At 41.2% G+C, this 25,213-nt stretch overlaps 1 protein-coding gene across 1 annotated transcript; it reads right to left on the bottom strand.

The window, feature by feature from the left end:
* Positions 1–25,213, bottom strand: PSMB2 (proteasome 20S subunit beta 2). Its single transcript, XM_026680672.2, has 6 exons — positions 25,042–25,213; positions 23,000–23,122; positions 22,077–22,147; positions 4,194–4,356; positions 2,243–2,292; positions 1–212 (listed from the first exon to the last, which is right to left on the bottom strand). The coding sequence occupies exons 1-6, from the start codon at positions 25,130–25,132 to the stop codon at positions 105–107; spliced, it is 606 nt and encodes a 201-aa protein (XP_026536457.1). The 5' UTR covers positions 25,133–25,213; the 3' UTR covers positions 1–104.

Genomic DNA, 25,213 nt, shown 5'->3' with positions numbered 1-25,213 from the left:
TGAAAGATTAAATCTTTATTTGCATTTGGAAACAGAAATAAAGATGTTCTGGTTTTCCAACAAGTACAAAAAGGAGATCGGACACTGCAAAAAGAAGATGACACTCAGGCCACCGATTTCAGGAGCGGGACATTGGTCACTTCGTGGATACCATCTTTATCGATAAACCGGGCGTTGAAAGAAGGCAAGTTCAAGATGAAGCGTTTTTGGATCTGTGAGAGGGAGAGAAACCCGTTTGGTTCAGCATTGGCAGCAAATCAGGTTAAGATCTGTCTTATGGTTGCTCAGGAGCCCCTTTCAGCTTCTTTGCCCCACTGATGCCCTAACACACACACACACACACACCCCTCGGCAGTAAACCCATCTATTAAAACTGCCCTCCATCCTTGCTTTGACAGTTAAGAAATTCACAAGGTTAGAATCAAATGGCAAAGATGGAGAGGAGAACCGATGTTTCCTACCGGCATCCCCAACTAAGGCTGGGAATTCTGGGAGTTGCTGTCCCAAGATATCTGGAGCATGCTCAGTCAAGGAAAGTTGCTGTTCTTTTAAACAGAGGCCCGTAAAACATTCACAGGGGAGTGCAATGAATGCGTGAGTCAAAGAGCCATCCTTTATACAGAATCGAGGGTTTTTAAATGAAAAATCACACACCACTGATTTCTGGGCCTGCAAATCTCAGCAGGACTAAGAACTTGCAAAAAAGAGAGGTCTGATAAATCAGTGATCATCAACAGATTGCCCATCTGAACAGCTGTTGTGGCATTTTCACTGGATCTTTTTAAGAAAAGAAGGCCTTATTTCATATTTCACCAACAGCATACTTGTATGGTCCATATTTGAGCATCTGTGAAGTTAAAGTCAGCTTGAACCTATCCGGGGAATGAATCCAGAAAAGGGTCCAGGTTTCATATCCTCACAAATTAAGAAAAGCACATTGAAAATTTCATTTAAGCAGCATTGATCATCATCATAAAACAAACTCAGCCTCCTCTTATGAATGCTGGAGGAGTTATGGCACCCAACACAGAGAATTTCATTCCAGGTGCATCTTTAATGCCCTGCGGTCAAAATGTAATCCTGCAAGTTATATTAAATGCAGGGGAATGATGTACTGTCCTCTCTGCAGTGTTGATGGTGCAAGAACAAGGAACTTACGCCTTTTCAGATGGAGGAATGATGCACCATTTGAAACTGAACAAGGTGACTTCACTTTCTAAATTTGGTAGTGTGTAGGTCAGTGCTTCTCAGCCTTGGCAACTTTTAGATCTGTGGGCTTCAACTCCCATGGCTGCTGAGGAATTCTGGGAGTTGAAGTCCACACATTTGAAAGTTGCCAGATTCTCAATAGACGGTATAACCGGCAGAGAAACTGATTTATACACTGAGGTGGATCAAAGGGATCAGAAAAGAAAAGGGCAATTTTAACATGGCAAGCTCCTTTTGTATCAGAGTAAAGAACTGGTACATCAACCACCAGATTCGTCAGCGTATACTATGAGAAAATGTTTAATGCACTGATTAACAAAATATGCAAGAAAGAAAAAAGAGTGACAGTTTTATATTGAGAAGGCAGCTGGGATTTTCCTAGTCATGATGGCATTTTAGGAAGCTTTCAATAGCAACCAGAAAATTTCACCTTCAGCCAGAGAATGCTGATTCTTAGCAATGTCACATAGCAACGGGCAGCATAAAAACAAAATAAAGGTAAATAAAGGTAAATAGTTTCTCATTCCATCCTCTCTCGAAACAGCATTAAAAAGGTTGTATTTGGCTAGACCGGGATCTTCTCATGATCAACCTTCCCCAAATCCTGCTTATTAAGTGTGCACTGATTTCCATCTTTCCCATTTTTAGTGAAAATGATAACAATCACTGAATACGAGAATGAAACAGACAAAACTCTTGGCCAGAAGAGGCCGAGGGGCGGGCAATTAACACGAAATGTAGCAAGATCTGTTTCTTTTTCCTCTTTTTAAAAAGAAAACGTGGAGTTTGGAATCTGGAAGACACGAAGAAAATGAAGATCAGGAGGAAAAAAATAGTTTCTTCTCTGGTAGCCAATTCCACATCTGGCTGCCTTAGAGAGATTCCTCCTATTGGCAGGAATATTTTTTCCCGGGGGGGGGAATGTGGGGGGGGGGATGAGAATTCCCAGCAGCAGAAGAGAGGCAAACAGTGCTGGCTAAACAAAAGGAAGCAAATACTGCATTGGTTTCCTGGGCTGAGTCAGGTCACTCACCTCCTCCAGACATTTCTTGAGAACTTCTATTGCTTCTTCACGGGTGATACCTGAAGGAAGGAAGGAGACCCCGGCAGACCGCTTTAATTAGTGGCCGAGTCTCGGAACCCCCTCCCCACCCTCCAAAAAAAAAAAAACTCTTTCATGAAGTTCGAACAGCCTTTCAGTGCATGCACAAAGGAACCGGAGTCCCGTTCCCAGCTTGGAGAAAACTCATTCCACATGTAAGGAGGATCACCTGTGCCCCAGCTCTGTGGCCCAACGAGCCGTCCAAAATCGATTTGTTCTGCATTAATGGAAAACCCGGCAGAATTCTGCCTCCCACGGCCAGGGGCTTGGAGAGACTGGGCACCTCGGCCTTCTTGAGCTTATTATGGCTTTAAATTAGCTCCATCTGGTCCATGCTTGGCTGCGAATCCCTCAAGGGAGCGAGGAGGTGTTCCTCCGCAGACTTTTAGTGCTTCGCTCCCTGTTAGGCGTTGGGGTTTCACAATGGAAGTGGCACGTGTGCAGAGTGCCTCAGCTATTCTTGCATTTCAGAAGAAAGCTTCGCCCATGCTGAGAACAACGAAGTGTGACAAAAATATGGGAGAAGGCGGGCGGAGTGGGGAGGGGGGAGGGGGCAGGGCATAATTCCGCTCCATCACAGGGAGCAGTGGAGCTGCCGGAAGGAAAAGGCAGCCAAGAACACCTTAAAACAGCTGAAAAGAAAGGCCAAGCTTGGCATACACAATTGTCTTTTTGAATATGCTTTCTGCAGACTGAATTAGCTGGACGTCTACCCCACTTGAATTCTGCAGGACGCCGGTTGGTTTGAGCAAACTTTTCATACTCATTTCAACAGAAGAGCCAAGGGTAACCAACACAGCTTGGGTTGAAACCAGAGCCAGTTTGGTCTAGTGCAGTGGTGGCTAAACCTTTGGGGGCTCCTGTGCCCAACTTTGCGCACGCACTTGCATGCCAGCACCCAGAATGCAAGGCGTGGCCCCCACGCCCCCTGCGCAGGCAATCCCCACCCCCTTACCTGCACTGCACCTCACAGCTGATTTTTCGACTGGTTTGTGGCTTTTTCGGCCTCCCAGAGGCTTGGAAAAAACCTCTGCAGGGCTTTTCAGGCCGAATTATAGGCCCGTTTTGTCACTTCCGGTATTAGAGGAAGTGACAAAACAGGCCTATAATTCGTCCTGAAAAGCCTTGCAGAGGTTTTTTCCAAGCCTCTGGGAGGCTGAAAAAGGCCTCAAACCAACCGGGGAAAAAAAAAAAAACAGCTGTGAGGTGCACGCATGCGCAGTGAGGTAAGTTTGCCTGTGGCTCGCACACCAGCACAAATGGCTCTGTGTGCCACAGGTTCACCATCACAGGTCTAATGGGTAAGGCACTGAGCTAGAAAGCAGGAGGCTATGAGTTCAAGTCCCGCCTTAGCCATGGAAGCCAGATGGGTGACTTTGAGCCAGTTCCTCCCACTCAAGACTAATACACCTCATAGGATGGTTGTTGTGGGGAAAACAAGAGGAGGAAGGTGTGATGTATATGTTTGCCGTCTTACTTATAATGTAATAATAAAGGCAGGATATAAGCAAACCATCTCTGATTTTTTAAAACAAATGTGCATTAATAATCTGGAACCTACAAAAATTATTTGGAGAAATGGGGAGGATATCACATTACCAAAGTCTATAGAACATTCTCTACAGATTTTGAGAAGCGTTATAGTGTGTTAGATTTATTATTATTAAATTTATGTACTGCCCATCTCACAGTCCAAGGCAACTCTGCTTCTAAATGCCCAGAAAAGTTGGTGAGCTCCATGTGCCTAACTTCTGATTGCTAATATCTGGCTTACACAATGCCAAACCGGCCTTCTGCAAATCTCAATGGATAAAAATTTGCTTCATAAAGATGAAACCTCCATGTTTCCACAAGTGCCCTGCTTCACATTTGTCAAACTCACCTGGTTTATAGTAGCGGTCAAGAATGCTGAGCGTGAGAAATGCCCCATAGCCATGGGCTGCAAAGGGAACTTTAGCTAAAGAAGCAAGATAATCCATGTAATAAAGGGCAGGACCATCATGTTCATCGTAGCCAGCGAGGAGGAGGTTGACATGATAAGGAGTCTGCAAGAAAACCAAGGGGAAGGATGTGTATGTATCAATAAATCATGTTGGCTTGAGATAATGTGTGATATAACCCCAATTATCTGGGAAAGTTAAGACTGGAAAAGAATGAATCGCATTAACACTGATAGGAACTCACAGAGTTAGATCTGTGATTGCCATCCTTATAGTATATAAGTATATAGTATATAGTACCCAACACAACACCTTCAGAGATCAGCAAGCTGTAAGGATCGGGTACACCCCAATTTTCAAGTTAAAAGCTGAACTTGGCATTTGAATGTTGACACTCCATAAAGTGGACTGGATTGGACAAAATTAAACTTGATACCAATTAATTTATGTTAAGTTAGTTGTCATATGTTTAATATTTCAGCCCTTCTGGGATGCTGAACACCCCAGATCAGTACATCCCTGATCAGTAGAAATTTTGGGGGGTGTTTCCAGGTTTCAAGATGGGGTATTTATTTGTAATCCATCGTTGCTCACGAAGGGAGAAAGTTGAATTGCTAGTTAATAAACGCAAACAGCCAATTTGGGGTAGAATTGGGGAGATCTGTGTTCTAACCGTGCCTTAGGCACAAACCAGCTGGGTGACTCTGGGCCTTTCTCTCTCTCTCTTTCTCTCTCCCCTAATAAAAAGTAGGCAAAGGCGAACCACTTTTGAAATTGTGGCAAGAAAATTGCAGGGGCTAGTTTAAGCAAGTGCCAGGAGTTCAAAACTGACTAGTAGGTAGCAAGCCTTCCCTTAAAACAATACATAAAGGCAGACAAGGCTCAACATCAACCTTTCACACCCTGTTCCTGTCCAGATCACCTAATTATGGGAACTGAAGGCCAAGACATCTGTTTGGGGAAGAGAACTCCTGTTTTAACCATAGTGGGACATTATATAATTTTATTCATTTTCCCCCAAAGAAGCCAAAATGGTTGAAGCAGCGGACACCTACAATGGCATAACATCAACAATATTTCGAACCTCAGTCACAGAAAAGGAGCAGCGAGATTTCCTCATTTAAACCTAAAACTCAGAAATGATTAAGATTCATCTTTGTGGTAATAAACACAACGACGGCCATTTCTAGCAAGGTGACTGGAGGAAAAAGCTTTTTAAAAAGGGATCGTTCCCCAGAAATAAGGCTGGGTAGGAAAAGTTTTATCACTTTGATGATTGCTCCAGGTCTCCCCCATCTCCATTTTGGGATAAATGTGTTGGGATCTCCATCACCCCCTCTTATAAAAGGTAAAATGGAAGATCAATGGAAGACTTATAAATGGATTTTTTTTTTCCTCCCGAAAAAAAAGAAGGAAATTGGCCAACTTTCACCAATTGCCCCATGAAATTTGGGAGTGTGATCAGACTCCATGGGCTACAGGCTTCTTACCTCTACCCAGCAGGATCCATTCCTTTTAAGATATTATTAAACAATCAGACTCTGCTGATAAGATATTATTTTTAGAAAGAAATATGGGAAAATGTAAGAAGGGTTTGGGACTAAAAGCTGCTCCTCAGTCATGGCATTAATTAGCCCGTGTTAACACTCCTTTCTATACACCTAAGCATCTTGCACATCTAGAAGCCGTCAACCCAAAGTTCTACTGTAATTGGCGAATCAAGTTCCGGACCACAAACATGGCTTCTAGATGCCAACTTTGAGCCGTGTCTGTGTCAGATGTCAAAGCATACATACATAAATGATGCGCAAGCTAATTAGAGCCAGGCAGCTGTGCAGCAACTTGATTGGGAAAGCTGGTTGGGTACAGGGGACTGCAGAAGGCACTCCCAAGTTCTTTCTTGTGTCTCTTTTCACTTTTCCCCTGGTTTGCAGGGAGCAGTACAGCCACGGAGAGCTGCACTTTAGGACAGAAGCTGCCCCCAAACTACCTTCTGCTCTCATTTGATGCTAATCATAACTTTAATTTACCCCTGGTCTTGTTGCTAAGTCGGATACAGGTAGAGATGCTACACACTAGCAGCTCTGGTGCAATGCACCACAGCATCGTAGCACATTGCACAACAAATATATGCAACAAGCCCCATAAATTTGTAAATAACTTGTCTCCTTCTGAATCTGTCCAGGCAGGAACTTCTACTGCTAAAGCATTTTCAAAGGAGTCATGAATTTCAACATTTAATTGGGTTGAGGCATGGGAGATGAGGGTAGGGTGCTCCCCGAATTTTACTCTCAACTTTGGGAAAAAAGCTAAGGTGCACGTTTGAAAGCAAATCATTTGACATATTTTTAGGGGGGGAATTGCATGCCTTTTGCTTTGGGGGGTTGCTTAATTTTAATTGTTTTAGTGTTTTGTTTTCAACTACATGTTCAGCAACTTTATCTACCTTTCTTGAATGGAAAAATGGGATATCCCAAAGTAAAAGAGAGAGATTACAAGAGCAACATTTGTGACATTCCCTGGAGACAAACTGGGGACAAGGCACCCAGATCCATTGTGTAGGCCTATGGAGTAATAATTCCTTAGCAAGGGTGGCCATGCCTGTTGGGGAGATGTGGGATTTGATAGTTGGAAGACACAAGGCTGGAGAAGAATGCCAGCCTTCCCCTTCAAAGCCTTATTCAGACTACAGTGCAAAGCCCACCAAGAGGTAACTTGTTGTAAAGTAAGGAAGGAAGATTTAGCCTGGAGAGGAAGAAAAGATAATTGATCAAAACAATATATACTACTTGAGGAAAGGTTATATAAATCTAGATTATCTAGCTATGGAAGCTCCCTGCTGTTCCCCTGTACCCTTGGCCTGAGCCTTATTTACTTGCTTCTGATGGAGGAGACGACCAGGCTAAGCCCGAAGGTGGGATCGAAGGCATCATCAGTTTAGAGTCTTTACGCCCCTGTAAGAGATCGAAGCCCATCCCCCCTTAACAGTCCATTGACTCTTAACTGCTTGACCGTTAGGACAGGGGTCCCTAACCCCCGGTCCATGGACCGGCACTGATCCATGACATACCAGCAACTGGGCTGTTGCAAACCAGCGAAGCCCCATCCGCGGTATGTAGGCAGCACGCAAAACCAGGCCCCTCCAGGCGCCGGGAAAAGTTCCTGTGGAACCAGTTCCTGGTGCCCAAAAGATTGGGGGCCATTGTGCTAGTACTTCAGATCCTTGTGTATAGGTAGCACGAAATAAAACTTTTCAATTTCTATCCTGGTTCCTGACTTCCTGCACCTGACATCTGGTCTGCCTGTGCTGACAAGGTGGGTACATGTTGACTTGCTGGGAAAAAAATATAGCTGGTCCTCAGGGTGTTGTAGCCGAGTAACAACTGAAACCTCAATTAAATATTGCTACCTGCCTGTAAACTGTGAACCCTAGCAACAAACATCCAGATCCACTTTAGATTTTATAATTACAAGTTATAATTACAGCGATTGGTAATTTTTTAAAGGGCAATTAGGAAAGCTTCACGTGTGGGCAGGCAGGTTAAAAGGGAAGATTCAGGCAGAGTATGTAGAAATAATGTCAGTACAAGGCTGGAAAAATGGGGGAAGGGACTGCAATCTCAACCCCATTATTCTGATTTAAAATAACAACAGTGATTAGAAAGAGCGTGACATCCTTCAACATTTACAACTGGAAGGAACAGTGGTGACAAACTACACCACCAACACACACAGCAAAATTGGTGACAAACGATGGGGGGTGGGGGGGGGAGAGGCTGGCATCCGACATCTGGCGGAAGCCAAAGTCGCAAGCGAGAGGAAGAAAAGGGAATAAGGGTGCGAGGAAGGCATCCCACCAAGCGTGGACAATCAGCCAGGAGCTGATAACCTGCCTTTGGACCCAGGCCAGGCTGAGCCACCTATAATTAAATGCTTTGTAAGAAGCTACATTTGGCTGGGGAAGAGTAATGCCTGCGTTGAGAAAGAGAGGGATGGCACCCTGCAATTCTTTATGCAACCTCAACAGTCCCCTTTGCATTCTCAGAGATAAATAGGAAGACAAGGACCCAAGAAAATGCAGAACTCCTAATTTGTATTTGGTAGGAAACTGCATTTCCAAACAGATGCAGATCCCACTCGGTTTCCAGGGACTCAAATGATTCATTGTGCAAAACCATCAAGGACCAACTTAAATAAAAACTCTCTGGATTTGCGATGACACATTAACTATATACCATGTGTGCCTTGGGACATGCAGAGCACGTAAAAGCCTCCTCTAGCTCAGGGGTCGCCAACCTTTTGGACCTCAGGGACCACCAGACTCACAATTTTAAATCCCAGGGAACCACTAACCGGTTCTGTGGGCGTGGCCTAATATGTGGGTGTAGCTTGGTGGTCATGTGACTGGCTGGGCATGGCTTGTATGTAAATATTATAAATAATATACATATTGAATTTTTTTATTAAAAAAAGAGCAACTTTTACCCAAAATCAGGCAAAGCAGGCAGGCAAATTGAGTTGCTCCCAGAATCACAGAGTCATTCAGAAATCTATCTGTCTGCCATCGGCTAGCTCAGTCTGTCACATAAAATTTGCTTGCAAGCAAAATCACAAAATTAACACCATGTATGAAAATATTATTTTTATAAAAAAAGAGCAAATTTTATCCAAAATCAGGTAAAGCCGGCAGGCAGATTGAGTTGCTCACAGAATCATTCAGTGATCTATCTATCTGCCATCGGCTAGCTCAGTCTGTCACATAAAATTTGCTTGCAAGCAAAATCACAAAATTAACACCATGTATGAAAATATTATTTTTTTATAAAAAAAGAGCAAATTTTATCCAAAATCAGGTAAAGCCGGCAGGCAGATTGAGTTGCTCACAGAATCATTCAGTGATCTATCTATCTGCCATCGGCTAGCTCAGTCTCTCAAATTTGCTTGCTGTGAGTCTGCACTGAATAATAGAACCTTCAGTCCTAAGGGAGGTTCAGCTGTGCTTAAAAGCAGAGCCGAAGATCTAAAGACTAGCTAGAAAGCAAGAAATCCAACCATTTCCTGCTTCCTAGCTAACCTAAATCTCCCGGCACAGCAGAACACCTGAGGTCGGAAAAAGGAAAAATAGCAATTTAGCAGGCAAGTTTGCCAGATAAGGAGTGAGTGAATGGGGAGGGTTCCCGTGGGCCATGGGGGCGGCGCAGCCTTGTATTTTTGCACAGCCTGGATTAATTGCATTGGGGGGGGTGCTCTAGGGGTGAGATTTCTCTGCAGCCGACCAAAATTTTCTCGTGACCCACCAGCTGGCAACCGCTGCTGTAGCTCAGTGGTCACCAAGCAGTGGGCTGGGGACCAGTGGTGGTCCGCGAGAAAATTTTGGTGGAAAAATGTCACCCCAAAGCACCCCCCAAAGCAATTAATCCAGGTTGCGCGGGAACACAAGGCTGCGCCGCCCACCTGGCCTGCGGGAACACAAGGTTTGCGTCACTTGCATTGCAAACAACATGAGGTAGTGAGGGGAGGGGGGAAAGGGCGGGGGGGGGGGAACTTGCCCCACTCACCCCACGTGCCTCACCTGGCCACCAGGCTGCTTCTTCCCGCTTCTTTCTTCTTCTGCTTTTGGCTGCACGCAAGGAAAGCAGCAAAAGTGTTTCTTTCTCTCCCCCAAACTCTGCCAGAAATGAGTCTTTGGGACCCTGCAAGGCCTCCTGCTCCAAGAGGCTGCGCCAGCAAAGACTCATTTCTGGCAGAATTTGGGGGAGAGAAAGAAGGACTTCTGCTGCTTCTCTTGCATGAAGCCCAAAGTCTCTCTCTCTCTCTCTCTCCCCCACCCTGAGAACAGAGCTGGAGACGGTATCCTGCAATCCCAAATAAAGAATGATCGATTGGTAAAAAAATGGGGTGGGGAATTTTCCTGCAGACTTTTGGGGGCATTTTCCCAGGGTCTCTGGTCCACGGGATTTAAAATTATGAGGTTGGTGGTCCCTGAGGTCCAAAAGGTTGGTAACCCCTGCTCTAGCTGATGAGATGCCCACAGATTATCAATTTCTTTGCTTCAGTCCCTTGGTTACAGGTGTTCATAGGTACTCAAGTTTCTGTATCATCTATAAACGTAGAATTCCTGAATATCTTCTCAATACCATACAAGAGCCAGCCAGAATGAATCTGTTGTGGAGTATAGGTTCACATCCATATGCATGCATAAACACACACATCACTCACACAAGCACGTCCAAGGTCTAGCAAAACCTTCAAGTGTGGCCTGACAGCTCTTCAAAAAGTAGGCACTGAATTCTAAGTCCAAACATGGGGAAATCACTTCTATTATACTGTAATTATATTAACTGCATATAATTAATTTTACCATAAACATAAATATATTTAATATCATTTTGCTTTCAGCCACATTTTTTCTATTCCCTGGTCTTGTCTATTTTTTAGCTCCTGGGACATAACTGCAAAACCAAGCATGACCCTTGACTCTAACCCTCTAAAAGTTGTGTAAAGGGATGTGGGGAGGACCTTGAGGGACCAGGGGGAAGAGGTGCTGCCAAGTGAACAACAGGCCAAAAAAGAAACCTAGGAAGGCCCCATCTTCATGGATCAGACTGTTAAGGAGATGGTGGGAGATTTGTATTTTCAGACTTGCAAGATTCTCCTAATGCAGCCTTACAACAAAGTAGAATTGACTCTTATGGTCGTTGTTTCCTGTTTGGCTTACTTGGGAGGACTGACAATTTGCTTAATATTTGCAACATGCTAGATTGTGGGAAAGTTAGCATTTGTCTTGTGGGAATCTAAAAGAAACATGGTTCATGAATTGGCAAGCAAACAACCCAGAAAGAGTAAGGCAGCTGAAATCCATACAGCATAAGCTCCCAAGTAGAAAACAGCTATTGAAAAATTACTTAAGGACTGAGAAAAGGAACAGATAAAAGAATAGCATTAAGAGCAGAGAGAAGTACCTTATGGGTCTTAATTTTTTTTGATAGGAACACTTAGTATCATATAATTATATATATATATTATATTATACATAATCTAGGAGGAAATGGCAATTTATGGAAAAAAGAAAATTCAAGAACATTAAGACAGAATGTACAGAAAAGCCAATGAGATTCAGCCCACCATAAGCTGATGCACAATGAATGAAGGAGAAAAGACTTAACTTTATTAATACTGATGGCTTCATATATAATATAATATAATATAATATAATATAATATAATATAATATAATATAATATAATATAATATAATATAATATAATATAATATAATATAATATAATATAATATAATATCATTATATTATATTATATATTATATTATATTATATTATATTATATTATATTATATTATATTATATTATATTATATTATACATAACTAGGAGAAATGGCAATGGAAAAAGAAAATTCAAGAACATTAAGACAGAATGTACAGAAAAGCCAATGAATTCAGCCACCATAAGCTGATGCACAATGAATGAAGGGAAAAGACTTAACTTTATTAATACTGATGGCTTAATTTTATCTTCTTTATCTATATTCTATTGACTTTATCTTCACTCATCGCTTTAAATACTCAATCAAACATCCTCCAAAAGGATTAAAAATAAGCTTGTTTCTTTTCTTTTCTGCATATAATAATCTTACATAAACTAATAACTGCTGTAAAAATTGGCTTTTTACAATTAGTTGGCTTTTTTTTTTTCTTCCTTCCTTTTTTTTCTTCTAAATATTAGTTTTTGTTTAGTTTTTATATTAAAAGGCTTAATAAAGTTACACTAAAAAAGAGCATAGCGTCCAGAATTACTAATCAGCCTGGGCATTCACAAGGAACACATAGAATCCTGTCCAACGTATCTGGAGAATATCAGGCCAGAGGAAGTGGGTCTGAGCAGGGAGCATCTCACCAGGAAAATTATCTTGAAGATACTGCAAGAGCTCAAAGGCAAGTTTCAAGGGGGGAGGAGGGGAAGAAATGAATTGTTGTCACTGAAAGGTCAAATTTTTTTTGCCTGAAAAAAAACTGCTTTCTTTTCCCTCTCTCTCTCTCTCTCTCAAAAATGTGACTTTTTTTTCTTTATTTTGTCATTTCACTAATACAGCTCTTGAAAATTAAAAATTTGGAGAAAGAGCCACCAAGCTCTGATGCTCCTCTGAATTTTAAAGCAAGCTAGAATGTGGGATTTTGTGAAACGAATGAGGGCACCCAACATATTTTGAGGGAAGCTGTAACATGAAACAGATTGCCCTATCAAACTTATGCATCTTATAAAAAAGGACCAGCAATGTGCTTTGACATTTTAGCTCAAAAACTGTCAGGCTCAATTAAACCCCAATCCATTTCAGAGGCCACAAAGAGCTGCCCCAGAAATTCCCAAGTAGGGCATGAGAGCATTGGCCTAAACCATGAGTCTCCCGTTGATTATTAGCCAAGATAGCAGACTATCCAAGTATCTTCAGAGGGCTCTAAACCCACCCCCTAGAAGGGCTCCAACTCCCATCAGTCAAAACCAACATGGCTAAAGTCGAGGGAGAATTACAAACCACAAAACAAAATACTATAAATAAGAAACATTTGCTCACACATGGAAAATGCAAGTGTTCACAGCGTGTAAAATATGAATTCACAGAGAAGGAAATTCAAGGCAACAAGAGATCAATCAAGCTGGGGCAGAGGATGCCAAATTGGAAAAATTGCCATTTTCATATCTGGAAAATAGATCGATGTGGGTGAAATCTCAATGTCCTGGTTCCAAGAATACAACTTCTTTCATTCTCCTCATTTTACAGCAAATGTGGAAAGTCATTGGGGAAAAAAAACAAACATTTGGAGCATTTCCCAGTCATTCACATGGAAAGATTTGCAAAGGAACTTTTCATTTGTTTATTCCAAGTTTATAAAGAGAGAATCTGCTGAAAAGGAAAGCTTACCTGGTCCTACAAAGCTATTAGGCACAGCAAATGAAAATCATGACAACATTTAGATCCCTTTACATACACCCACACATATACGTACACATTCACCAACCCCTGCAGGATGAAATATGATGGGAGTTATTGATAAGCAAAAGGTGCATGCAGGTGTAATGCTCAACTAGTTCCCAACAAAATCAATGAAACCACATGTGGATTCGCAAACCAGTTTGGCTCTAGGATATCTATTTTCTAAGACTGCATGTTACAGTTTTAATTCTAGATATCACCGCTTTACCCTAACATGAGATTTCATGGGTGTGTACAAAAACATAGCATTGCTCTTCTGACATCTCAGCCTTTAGACCAGGGGTGTCCAACCTTGGCAACTTTAAGACTTGTGGACTTCAACTCCCAGAATTCCTCAGCCAGCAAAGCTGGCTGAGGAATTCTGGGAGTTGAAGTCCACAAGTCTTAAAGTTGCCAAGGTTGGACACCCTTGCTTTAGACCAAATGAAAGGATTCCCTTTTAATGCATCTTGCAATTAGAATCACTTGACAGGGAAAGGTCCGAGCAGTAAATTACTGGGCATATCCAGACACTGGGAATGATCAGCACCAGTTCTACCATGAAGTCCCTTCCATGCATGGGTATGTTCTCGGCTTTTGTGCAATTTCATATTCAGACTTTATCTATCTATGCATGTAGGCCTATGGCCATAATGGAGCTGGAATTTCCTTAGAATATCACCACGATTGTAAGTCGAGGCACTTGTGGGACCAGCCTGATTTTGTGACAATTTTTATGCCAGTCATTAAGAAAACCCATTGTCTAGAATGGGCACTTTTTGTTGGTAAGTGGATGTAAATGCCAGTTTCTGGCAAAACAACAATGTAAATCGCGGTCACATGGCCAGGGGTGCTGCAAACGGCTACAAAGGCGGGCTGGTTGCAAAATGTCCCAAAAGGGATCATGTGACCAGGAGGAGACCGCTTTTGGAACTTCAAATTTGGGTTCACCTAAGTGACCAGTCAGAAATCAAGAACTGCCTTGACTTATATCTGGTCACTTAGAAGAAATATTGTCAGACTTCTAAGTAACACCTCCAACAGAATCAAAACTCCGAGGAAAACTGCATTTCCCCTGTCATCTTTAGGGCTGCCAAATACATTAGAAGGATTTCATATGACTTACAAAGAAAAAAACCTTAGGAATTATGGCAGATAAATGTTAACCTAGTAAGTTGTCATTATCACCCTCCCACAAGCTCCCAAAACCAACATTTTTAAATTCTGAATCATTAGAAAATAAACTGAAAATAACATTGGCCATAACATGACTTTATATATAACCAACAGCTAGATTACACCCAAGTCTTTACACCCAAACTTTAACCTTAGACTGTCTACAAACTTTGTCAAGCCATTGCAGTGACTCTCCTTCCTAAAATATATTGTAGAGATTGGAAGATTTTTTTTTTTTAAAAAAGTAGGATTCTCCAGTGCCATCAAGTGCCAATCAGGATTTTCCTTTTATTCAGAATGCAATGCGGGGCAATGCTGAAAGAGGAAGAAGGCAGGTCCCTCTCCGATGCACCAAGTGGCATGACTGTGGTGTCAAAGTGCACCGTTTGCTGGAGGGCCCTGCCATCTGCAAGAGCGCCACATTTCATCTCCGGTAAACAAACACATCTGCTTCTGCCAGTGTCCTCCCTGCTGCGTAGCCCATCTGGAGCAGGTAAGCTAGAAGGCAAACTCAGGCGTGGAAGGAGGGGAGGGAGAGCAAGAGGCAGGACCAGGCCTCCAGGGACCTGGCATGCAGAGGAAGGAGGCACGGTCTCACCATGTCACATCCTGATAGTCCGGCTTTGCCAAGTGGCATGTTAAATTGCCTTCGTTAGTGAAGATGCTCCAAGCCGGTGTCACCTGGACCATCTGCTCCAAAGGTCACGAGAACCTGCAAGGCCGTGAAAACAGGCAGCCGGCAGCACATTGGGGAAAAGACCAGTAATTGTATGCAGACACATCCTTGCAGGGGGGGAGGGGTGAAAGGGGAGAAGTGGAGATCTTCCTTACAGAGGAGGAGGAGGAGGAGGAGGAGGAGGAGGAAGAGGAGGTTTGTAGAATATTCCTTTCTTGATCCTCCTTTTCTTAAGACCTGAGGAGCAGGAGGAGGAGAAAGATAACCTGCAGAATATATAACAGCAGGAAAAAAAATGACCAGGTTGGTGTTCATTTGAAAATCAAAACTCCAAGTCAAATGACAAGCCGGTTTCCCAAAATGAAAGTATTATTCTGCAGAAAAATTAGAGTTAAACAGAAACAAATTTTAAAAAAAAAAACTATTAGGAAACTTAAACTCAAGGATGTAATTGATATTTAACCATTGTTAAGTAGAAATTAAAATGGTTTTTGGCCTTAACCACAGGCTTTGGTAAAAGGGATTGCTAACAATCCAATTTGCAGATTAGATTTTAAGAAAGATACATTTACCTTTCAGTTAAAGGCAGAAGCAAGTGTGAGCTGAGCGATGCCTCTATTGCACAGTCCAGATCAATCAGCAGCAAATGACCTTCACACTTGCACATGTCTACCTCCTCCCCTCATATGCTCCAGTTCTCCCCCTGAGTTATGAAAACGGCAGTTCTGGTCAAATAAAAGTTCCAACCCTAATATGAGGGTGGCAAACCATGGTTTGTTCAGGCCAGGGAATGACTGTAGGAAACAGTGCAAAGCACTAGATTGGCCCAAGGTAGTGAGCTTGAAAACTATGTCTATGTTCAAGGAGATGCTAAACAGTCACTGCCTTAGATGTCTTAATTCGGATTCCAATGCTGAGCAATGGGCTAGATTCAATGGCCTAAACTGCCCTTCGGAATCTATGATTCTACAAACCTGACTTCTGCAAGGCTGAATAGGAAGTGGACCTCAGTCAGAAATAAAGATTGGCCAGTTTGCCATGCCATTCCAGCTGGCAAACCTTCTTCCCTCTCTGCCTCTGAGCCTCATGGAAAAGCTGATCACAATGAAAGGACATTAGATAACTGGTGATCAATTAACAATATATCTCAACCATAACTATTTCAACAGAATGAAAGAGAAAAACATAGGTTTTTTTAAAGGAGGCAGTTTCTTGCAAAATGACTAAGAAAACTATTCTGACACACCCAGATTTTGTGTGTGTGTGTGTACAGTAGTCATATATATACATATATATATACATATTATATATATATATACCGTGTGTGTGTATATGTATATGCATGTGTGTGAATCATATAACGTATAGCTGGTGAGATCTTGAATTGCCGAACTGCTGGCAGCTGGCAGTCATCAGAAGCAGCTTGCAAGTACTCATTCATCACCATTGTGCTTCTGTCTTCAGCTCTATTCTCACAGTGATGGAGGGTCAAGAAATATATAAGAAAGTCAATAGGGTTAAACATAGATTTTTGGGGGAGGCTGTGTTCTGATTGCAAAATGACTAAGAAAACTGATTCTGGGGGTTGCCAGATTTTGATGTGTGCTGTGTGTGTGTGTGTGTATATATGTATATATGTGTATATATATATATATATGTGTGTATGTGTGTATATGTATATATATGTGTGTGTATATATATATATATATATATATATATATATATATATATATGTGTGTATATATATATATGTGTGTGTGTGTGTGTGTATGTGTTTTCTTAAGTTTTCATGGTACTTACATGTATGGCATTCAGCTTTGCTCGGGTATTTTCCCACGTCATTGTAGTTGTGCTTTTAAAGTTGTAGAAAGTTTGCAGAATCTCATCTGCCATCATCAGGCTTCTGTATACTGTATAGACTCACAGATGAACACTATACAGAAGCCTGATGATGGCAGATGAGATTCTGCCGAAACACACACACACACAAAGACCATCTTCTTACAATATGTCAGGCTACAGAACTTTTCCCATTCACTCAACTAGAATGAACTTCTGAAAACGTATCCAAACGTATCACAGAGGAATTCTTTATTGAGATGAGACAATTCCTGTAGGAGTTCAAAGCAGCGTCTGAGGTCTCTCAGCCACACAGGGATACATAAGAGAGTTTAGAACCCCTCTCCTTATCTCGATGTGTATTTAGTGAAACAAAAGCCAGTATGTTAATTCCTCCCCACCCCTCTTGTTAGAACGAACTATTCAAGAGATTCCCAAAGTACAATCTCACTGTGGAGTTTTTATGACCTTCTCATCTCCTGGTTGTGCCTCTCAGAGGTGATAGTTCTGGCCATCTGGCTTTTTTCCCTCCATCGTATCATGTGTGGGTTATACAAATTCGATATAAGATTAAATATATTCAGGTTACATCAAGAAAGGATTTCTTTATCAGCCTCCCCTCCCCTTTTCTTCTTCCACTGAAGAAATGACAGATACAAGGATCTGACACAATATCTATTATATTACCGTATTTATTTTAAGCTTCTTGTTCAGTTTTTACACCAAACAATACTGCTCTATTTTATTGTATTAGCTTGTCTTCAGAAAGAAATTAAACAGAATCTACTGATTTTATTGAGAAGTCGAGGCCTTATTTCAGCATTTTTATGGTTTAATTTCTTTCTGTTATTTGAGGTTGTTAGTGTGTAGTTGGGGGTGGGGATTATGTTTTGCTTTGCAAGTGCTGGTTTTGAAAAGAAGTCTTATAACAGCAAAAGCAAGATGGCATAGTGAAGCTCTTGACAAAATTATTTGTCTATTCATATATCTATGCATGCACGCATGCAATCCATATGGCCACCCAACTCAAACTATGTGATTCTGGGAGGTGTACAAAACAAACAAACCATAAATAATTAATCAAAATGACCCATGGAAACTTACTAAGCAGACCATCCCAAATGTTTCATGCTTTGCTATAGCTTGCCCATTCCTTCAACTCCACACAGATAAAAATTAAGAGACACAATATATTCAAAGATAAACTGGAAATACAGTAAGTTAAATCAATCAATCAATGTGCCAGGGCTAGCTTGGGCTATGAGGGGGAAGAACATAAATGCCAATGAAGCAACAATAAAATGCACAGATGTGCAGGTGAAAAAGACAGATGTTAGAACAGCTTGAGAGAGGAGAAAATAGATGGCATCATGAATGAAAAAAAATAATCTCATAATGTACCAATTGTGCAGGAATAGGCAACATTTTGATGGCTAGATGCCTGCCACACGTTGGTTTCTTGGGAAGGCAAGGGTTACTGTGGGCAAGGCAAGGTTCTAACTTACAAGCGAGGTGTACCCCCTGGAACAATGATGGTCTATATATAACTAGATTAATTCCACCTTGGAAGATGTGGCATATCCTTGCTTCAATGCAAAGAACATAATTTGGCTGAGTTGCCAATGAAAAGACCATTTACAAGCATGTGTCTTTTTCACTCTACTTCCATGTTCTGTCATTCTGCTGCTTCCAAACTGCCATGTTCTGGGCATGGAACGTTTCAATGCTTCCAACCCGATGGTTTTTACCCCCTTGAAATGATCAAGTTTTTTTAGGTGGGATCATTTCAATCTGAGAATAGAGGTGCATGCAAGGAAACACATTATGGCACATTAGAGTGCTAGAGTGGTGGAGATTGACTCTGAAGGAGAGGAGGAACAGCCGACAGGGAGTGGAAGGGTGTCTCCAGAAGTTGTAGAGGAGACTGGGGAAGGGCAGAGGCCGGCTGAGCAGTCAGAGGAGGACCCAGGCCCATCCCTTATCCATCCTAGGGCACGCAGGGAGGAGAGGATCAGGGAAAAATGTGGTCTACTCAGGCTAAGAGGGCCATGATCCTCTTCATGGGTTGCAGATGTGAGATCTGCATAAGAGTTTGGATCTGCCTGCTAGCAAATGCTGGAGATAAGTGTTTTTTTTTCCTGGATGAGGTTTATCTTGGTTGGCATTCTTCCAACGGACTGTACCTGGTTATCTTCTTGAAGTTTGTAATTAATTATCCTGGTCTGTGGTGGAACTTTCTTCCGTGCGGTTTGTTTTTGGTTTTTGTTTCGTTATCTGATATTTGAATTTGAACTGTATTTCTTTTGTTTGGAACGTTATTTTGAAAATAGTTTAATCTCCAACTGTGAACAATTGAACAGTAAAGCCAAGTTGAAGGCATTAAAGGACCTTTCTTTACGTTTTGGTTTTTGTTATATTTGTGGTACATGCCGGGTCATCACAGCTACACTGGCTAAAACAAACCAATGAGGCTTCCAAGGAAGGCATAGAGTGACAGTAGCCTTTGAGAGATATCAGTATGAAGCATCTACTGTTGTACTGTTGCAAAGCAGGATCTGTTTCATGTTCATTTTACTGCAGCCATTGCTTTGAATCTGCTGAAAGTAACTTATGGATGCACAGGAACCTGATCTGCAACTAAGTAATGACCAGGGAGATTTTGCAACTCATTCCAAATTAAAAATTCACAAGCCTGAACAAGAACACAAACACTGGACACTGCTAAATTGAGACTGCTGATCTAGCTGATTTCCTCCACAAATGGATGACTGACAATTATTGGAATCGACACTCAGTAGATCTAGTACACAGGCTGGTTTATTCTGATCGAGTCTGAGATTTCACCTGTAAGATGACAAAAGTTTAACCTGGGCCCTACTGCTTGCCTCAGAATCATCCTCTCCATAGAGCCATGGCCCCTCCCTCCCGTAAAAAAAACAACCACCATTTCTAAACATGAGGCTAATCATAGGCAATTTCCATATTTTATTTAGTTTTTTCTGCCCTGAAGCATTTAGTCATGAGTACGCACATGCTTGTATTTATTTTTCTTAAAAGGGGGGATAGTACACCAACCATATCAGAAGCAGCTGGTACAAAAATGCTGGATCAAGGAACTTAGGGGAAGGAGGAAAGTGGACATAAATGCTTTCTTTGTCTTTCTATAGCCTGGCTCAGAACAGGTGTTTTGTAGTTGCTGCAAGCTCATGATGGTTTGAATCATATCCCCACCATACGCTGTTCAGGAAGTTTAGAAAGCCACTTTCTGACTTAATCTGCAGTGCAAGGACTGTTCTTTCCTATTTAAGGAGGTGTTAGCCTTGCAAGATTCAGTCATCTTTCAGATGGATATTGCAGCAAATAAACCAGGTTTGAACTTAAGATGTTTCATCATCTTCCATATATAATGGAGGAGACTCCCTGCTTATTTCATGGTTTAGAAAGTATTTTTCAAATGTGGCAACTTTTAAGATATGTGAAATTTTAAGACCCAGAATTCTTACGCTCCTGGGAGTTCTGGGAGTTGCAGACCACACTTCTTAAAGTTGCCAAGTTTGAGTAACACTGGTTTAGAACTATCCATAGTTTCTAGTATTCAGAGCACAATTTCAATTGTGGCAACTATGCCTTGGGATCCTCCAATACTACAATGGCTGCATTTTAGCCCCATGCTAATCAAAGAGCCCATACAAAGACCTCATTTGCTTTGAGAACTATAAATGTACTGAACCAGTCCCTGAACCAGAACCTGATTTTGACAATTTTGGCTCATACTCCTAACAATTAGCGCATCAGAATAAATGAGGCAAAACCCAAATTCCAGACTTATACATTTTTGTTCAGCTTCTTTAAGTATACAGAAACCTCGGACTTTACTTTTTGTTATGGTTCCTTACAAACTATTTATTTACACAAATTATAAGGCTGCCTATCTCTTATTATTCTAGGAGGCTCACAACAATCCATAAAAAACAAGTGAATACCCTTCTCCCCAGGTACTAAGCAGCCGGCCTGTTCAACTATTCCAATGCTCAAGAGGAGAGACAGGCCTTCACAAGGCTAAAGAGAAGGCGAAAAAGGTAAGATCACTCAGATCTCAGGTGGGAAGCCATTCGTAATACACTGGATTATAAACAGCAATCTGATTTGAAATAGGCCATCCGTTCGTTACCTTAATCCTGTTCACACAAACTTCTCTAAGGTGGTGCCCTCTGGAACTGGAATTGGTGGTTAATATCTAACATACCTTCTGTTACCATTCAAGTCTTCCCACAATCTCTCACAGATGACCTCAGCCATACGGTAGTTATTTGTTGTCAATTTCCACTTTTAACTGCAATATCCTCAGGATCCTACTGAAGCAGGAAGTGTCGTTTGGAAAATGACCCATAGCTATTACAAAGAATCATGGAATATTAAAAGACTAAAGCCAGTTTTAATTACCCAGGTTGTTGGATTATGGAAACTGAAATTCAATGTATTGGGGAGGCACCAGGTTGTAGACAGTTTCCTTCAAGCAGTGACACAATTGCAAGAAATGAACAGTTGAATCTTAAGATAAAGTTACAGGAGGAACCCTCTTCCTTGGCAGCCACCTGTATAATTCACAGAAATTATCCTCATAGAAAGATCACCAACAATGTAGGGCCGGGCATGGGAAAAGTGGAGGGGGGGAAAAAGGGGACAAATCCTCCAACTAAAGTGAATCTCTAAATAGATTGGGCAGTTGACTTCTGACCTAACATGCTCCCTACTTCTTCCTATACTTGAAATTGTTTTCAGATTAACCTTTTATCTTGAAGGAGAGAGAGAGCATGAATCACGAACTGTTTCCCAGTAATAACCATCATTAGAATTTTCACCTCTTTTGATGTTTGTCATTATTGTACAATTTTAAGTTTTAATCCTACTTTTATTTTATTTTTGCTGTTTATATATTTTATTTATTGGTTACATTATGTTGTACACCATCCACAGCCCCTTTGTGAGGGAGATGGGCAATTTAGGAATATGAAATATAAATAATCTTATCAGGAAATGATGAAATTGACACACCTGCAAGTTCCATTACATTCCCTTACCATAAGACTTGGGGAAAACACACAATACCTCCAAACCTAAACAGCCCATAAAAGCTGACTGGCTTACCCTGCTCCGTAAGTAATCAGCCAGATTTCGGCGTGTGAAGTTGGCAGCAGCAGTTGGAGACAACTCATATCCTATTGTTAAAACAGTAACACAATCATGTCTTAGAGCTACCTGGAAATTCATTCTAGACTCATTGGAAGCAACTGCTTCAACTAAATTTTATAGTATAAAACAATAAGTACTAAAATAAGATAGCTTCAACTTCAATTTTTTTTGTGAACAAGTGGATGCACAGAAAAATGACTAACAGTTTTGTACCCTAAACCTCTGAAGCCTTATTAATAAATACTCTTGCAATATCTAAATATATCTATGCTTGTATTCAAACTCTGTGCTTACAAAAACTGTGTATAGACATGGGGACAAAGCTAGAAATCTATAAACTAGAATTATATAAAGTCAAGAGAAAATTCTTATCAAACATATAATTATAGTCAATCAAATATGTCAACTGCTTTATAGAACTTCTAAAATGTATCACTCATATGATACACAAATAAATTAAGATGGATTTTAAAAAATCCATTTATGTTATGGGGAATACTTGAAGCTATTATTCTCACATTAATTTCTGAAATCAGAGTGGTTGTATTTACTTCAAATATAAGAGGCATTTTTAATGAAAGCCCTTTTCATTAGATACGCTCCTGTAAATCTGAATATGCAAACTGGACCTAAGAAACTTCCCAAGAGCACAAGCACAAGAAACTAACAGCAGTTCTAGCACTCAGCTTAAATACTGTTTACCACAGGTGGAAAAACAAAAGTGTCTAGTAACTGAGATAAGGACATAAATATGTGAATGAATGGAGGAAATCCTACCCTGAACAGTACTTGAAGACATGAACACCTAGATCAGTTGTAGTATGGAACCCTCGTTTCTTATTGGCTACTTTTCATAGAGACTCAGCTGCATCACTCACCATTCCTCATCTTATAAAGCTGGACATTTTTCTGGATGTATTCTGCAAATTGTACAGTATCGCCAGCCTCCCCAACACACAGTAGCAAGATTTTCTCACTCATCTTGAACATCTTGTCATGATCTTTAACATTACAGAGGAAGAAAAGAAGAACAGGCACCAGTGTCAGAAAAAAAGATTAATCAGATACAGGTAGTCCTTGAGTTACGACCACAATTGAGCCCAAAATTTCCACTACTAAGCAAGATCAGTGAGTTTTGCTCCATTTTACAACCTTTCTTGCCACAGTTAAGTGAATCACTACAGTTGTTAAGTTAGTAACACAGTTAAGTGAATCTGTCTTCCTCATTGACTTTGCTTATCAGAAGGTCACAAAAGATGATTAGGTCAAAAGACACTGTAACCGTCCTAAATACATGCCAGTTGTCAAGTGCCCAAATTTTCATTACATGACTATGGGGATGCTGCAACGTTCATAAGTGTGAAAAAAAACAGTCATAAATAACTTTTTCAAGTGCCGTTATAATTTTGAACAGTCACTAAGTTACTGGTTTTAAGTCAAGGTTTAAGTATGAAGTTTTCAAACTGAGAAACAAAAAGGAAGGGGAATAATTATTCTTCCAATTAATTCCACAGCGTTTAACTTTCCATTATCTGAAATAAAATTAGAAAGCCCTACTTATGACTGAAGAGCCAAAAAGTAACCAATTTGTTTAGATTTTTGTTCTCCAATAACCATTGATATTTAAGCTTTTGTAATGTAAAAATATTTAAAATTTAAAAACAAAGGTGCAGATGACCGATCTGTTGACAATTCTACAATATGCTTAATGCATTAAATGTTCAAGGGAGCTAACAAAAATGTTTAAAAATACAATTGAAAACATACAATCACAGAATATTTTAAAAAACTTAATTCTACAGCTATGCATACATGTTTAGTCCAGTCACTTGCAAACCTAATGGCTTTATTTGCACAACATGCAAAGCTTGACAATTTTTCTTTTTATATCTTAATATAGTGTGCTTTTGCACCCTGCAAACTGCATGGCAAATCCAGAACACAATTTAGTAACCAAGTTTAGTATATGGGGGTGGACCCACACATACATTTTCACTCAAGAGCATAGTATGCTCCACTATGTTAATATTTATCTGTAAGGTGCACCAGATTGTCCTACATATTTCAGAAATCCAATAATAATACAATAATGGGGAACCCAGTGTGCCATGGAGTCCACCAAATAGCTTATTTGATTGACTGTTGTCACCAGGGGGTGACGGTTTCTTGCTTTTTATTTTATTTTATTTTATTTTATTTTATATTTTATTTTTATTTTATTTATTTTATTTTTATATTGGTTTAATCTCTGCAAGCCGCCAAGAGTCACTGAATTGGGCAGCCATATAAATTATTATATAAATAAAGAGTTTGATGTTTTAATCCAGTACAAAACAATCAGTTTCATACAAATTTATTGCCTCTTGTTCCGTCCCCGCCCCCCGACTTCCATTTTGTTACGAGGCTCCCCCAAACCAAACTCTCTGTGTCCCCACCAACTTTCCAAACCTCTTGAAATGTCACCGATGTCCTCTCATACATTCTGGGATCAATAGGCGAGAAGGGGAATTTATCAACCCATCAAACGTTTATTGTCAGTGCACAACACGTGTACAATGAAATTGAAAACCCATTTGAATTCAGGAATTTAGAAAAAGGAATTTAGAAAAGGCCAGGCCCTCACTGTTTTAGCCTACTCTAACTGGCAGCTTCTTCCCAGGAGCTCGGATCCAAAAACGTATTTTTCCCCCTTCGACTTCCACTGGATCCTCCTGGAGCCAGCGCGATCCTCCGGCCCTTTCCAAGAGCGTCGTCTTGCAAACGGCCGCGAGAGGAACGTAAAGGAGGCCCCACGCCCTCAACAGCACCCTGGCTCGCCTTCACCCCCCACCCCACCCACCCCACCACGGGACCACACGGGGGTCATCCAAACGGTCCCCAGCGCCGCCGCCGCCCGCCTAAGTAAAACCCGGAGACTGACCGCGCTTCATGTGAACGATACTGGAAGCCGCGATGGTATCGGCGGCCACCAGCACGAAGTCGGGCCCTTGGATGCCGATGAGGTACTCCATGGCCGCCCGAGTAACCGAAACCGAATTGCGAGCCTCGGTGACACAGCGAGAAGCCGGGGCGCCACGGCGCGGAGAAGTGAC

Source organism: Notechis scutatus, chromosome 8 (assembly GCF_049901735.1).
Source record: "Notechis scutatus isolate UNSWTSFEM ecotype Mainland chromosome 8, rNotScu1.2, whole genome shotgun sequence".
Classification (NCBI taxonomy): domain Eukaryota; kingdom Metazoa; phylum Chordata; class Lepidosauria; order Squamata; family Elapidae; genus Notechis; species Notechis scutatus.
This window is presented reverse-complemented; position numbering and strand designations above follow the sequence as displayed.

What these genes read in the sequence shown, in the direction of transcription:
- PSMB2 (XM_026680672.2), bottom strand. Translation starts at nt 25,132, where the DNA reads ATGGAGTACCTCATCGGCATCCAAGGGCCCGACTTCGTGCTGGTGGCC. An exon ending in TATCGTTCACATGAAGCGCG is followed by an intron (nt 23,123 to 25,041) that starts GTCAGTCTCCGG and finishes GTAATGTTAAAG; the next exon opens with ATCATGACAAGATGTTCAAG. An exon ending in CTGATTACTTACGGAGCAGG is followed by an intron (nt 4,357 to 22,076) that starts GTAAGCCAGTCA and finishes GTTTTCTTGCAG; the next exon opens with ACTCCTTATCATGTCAACCT.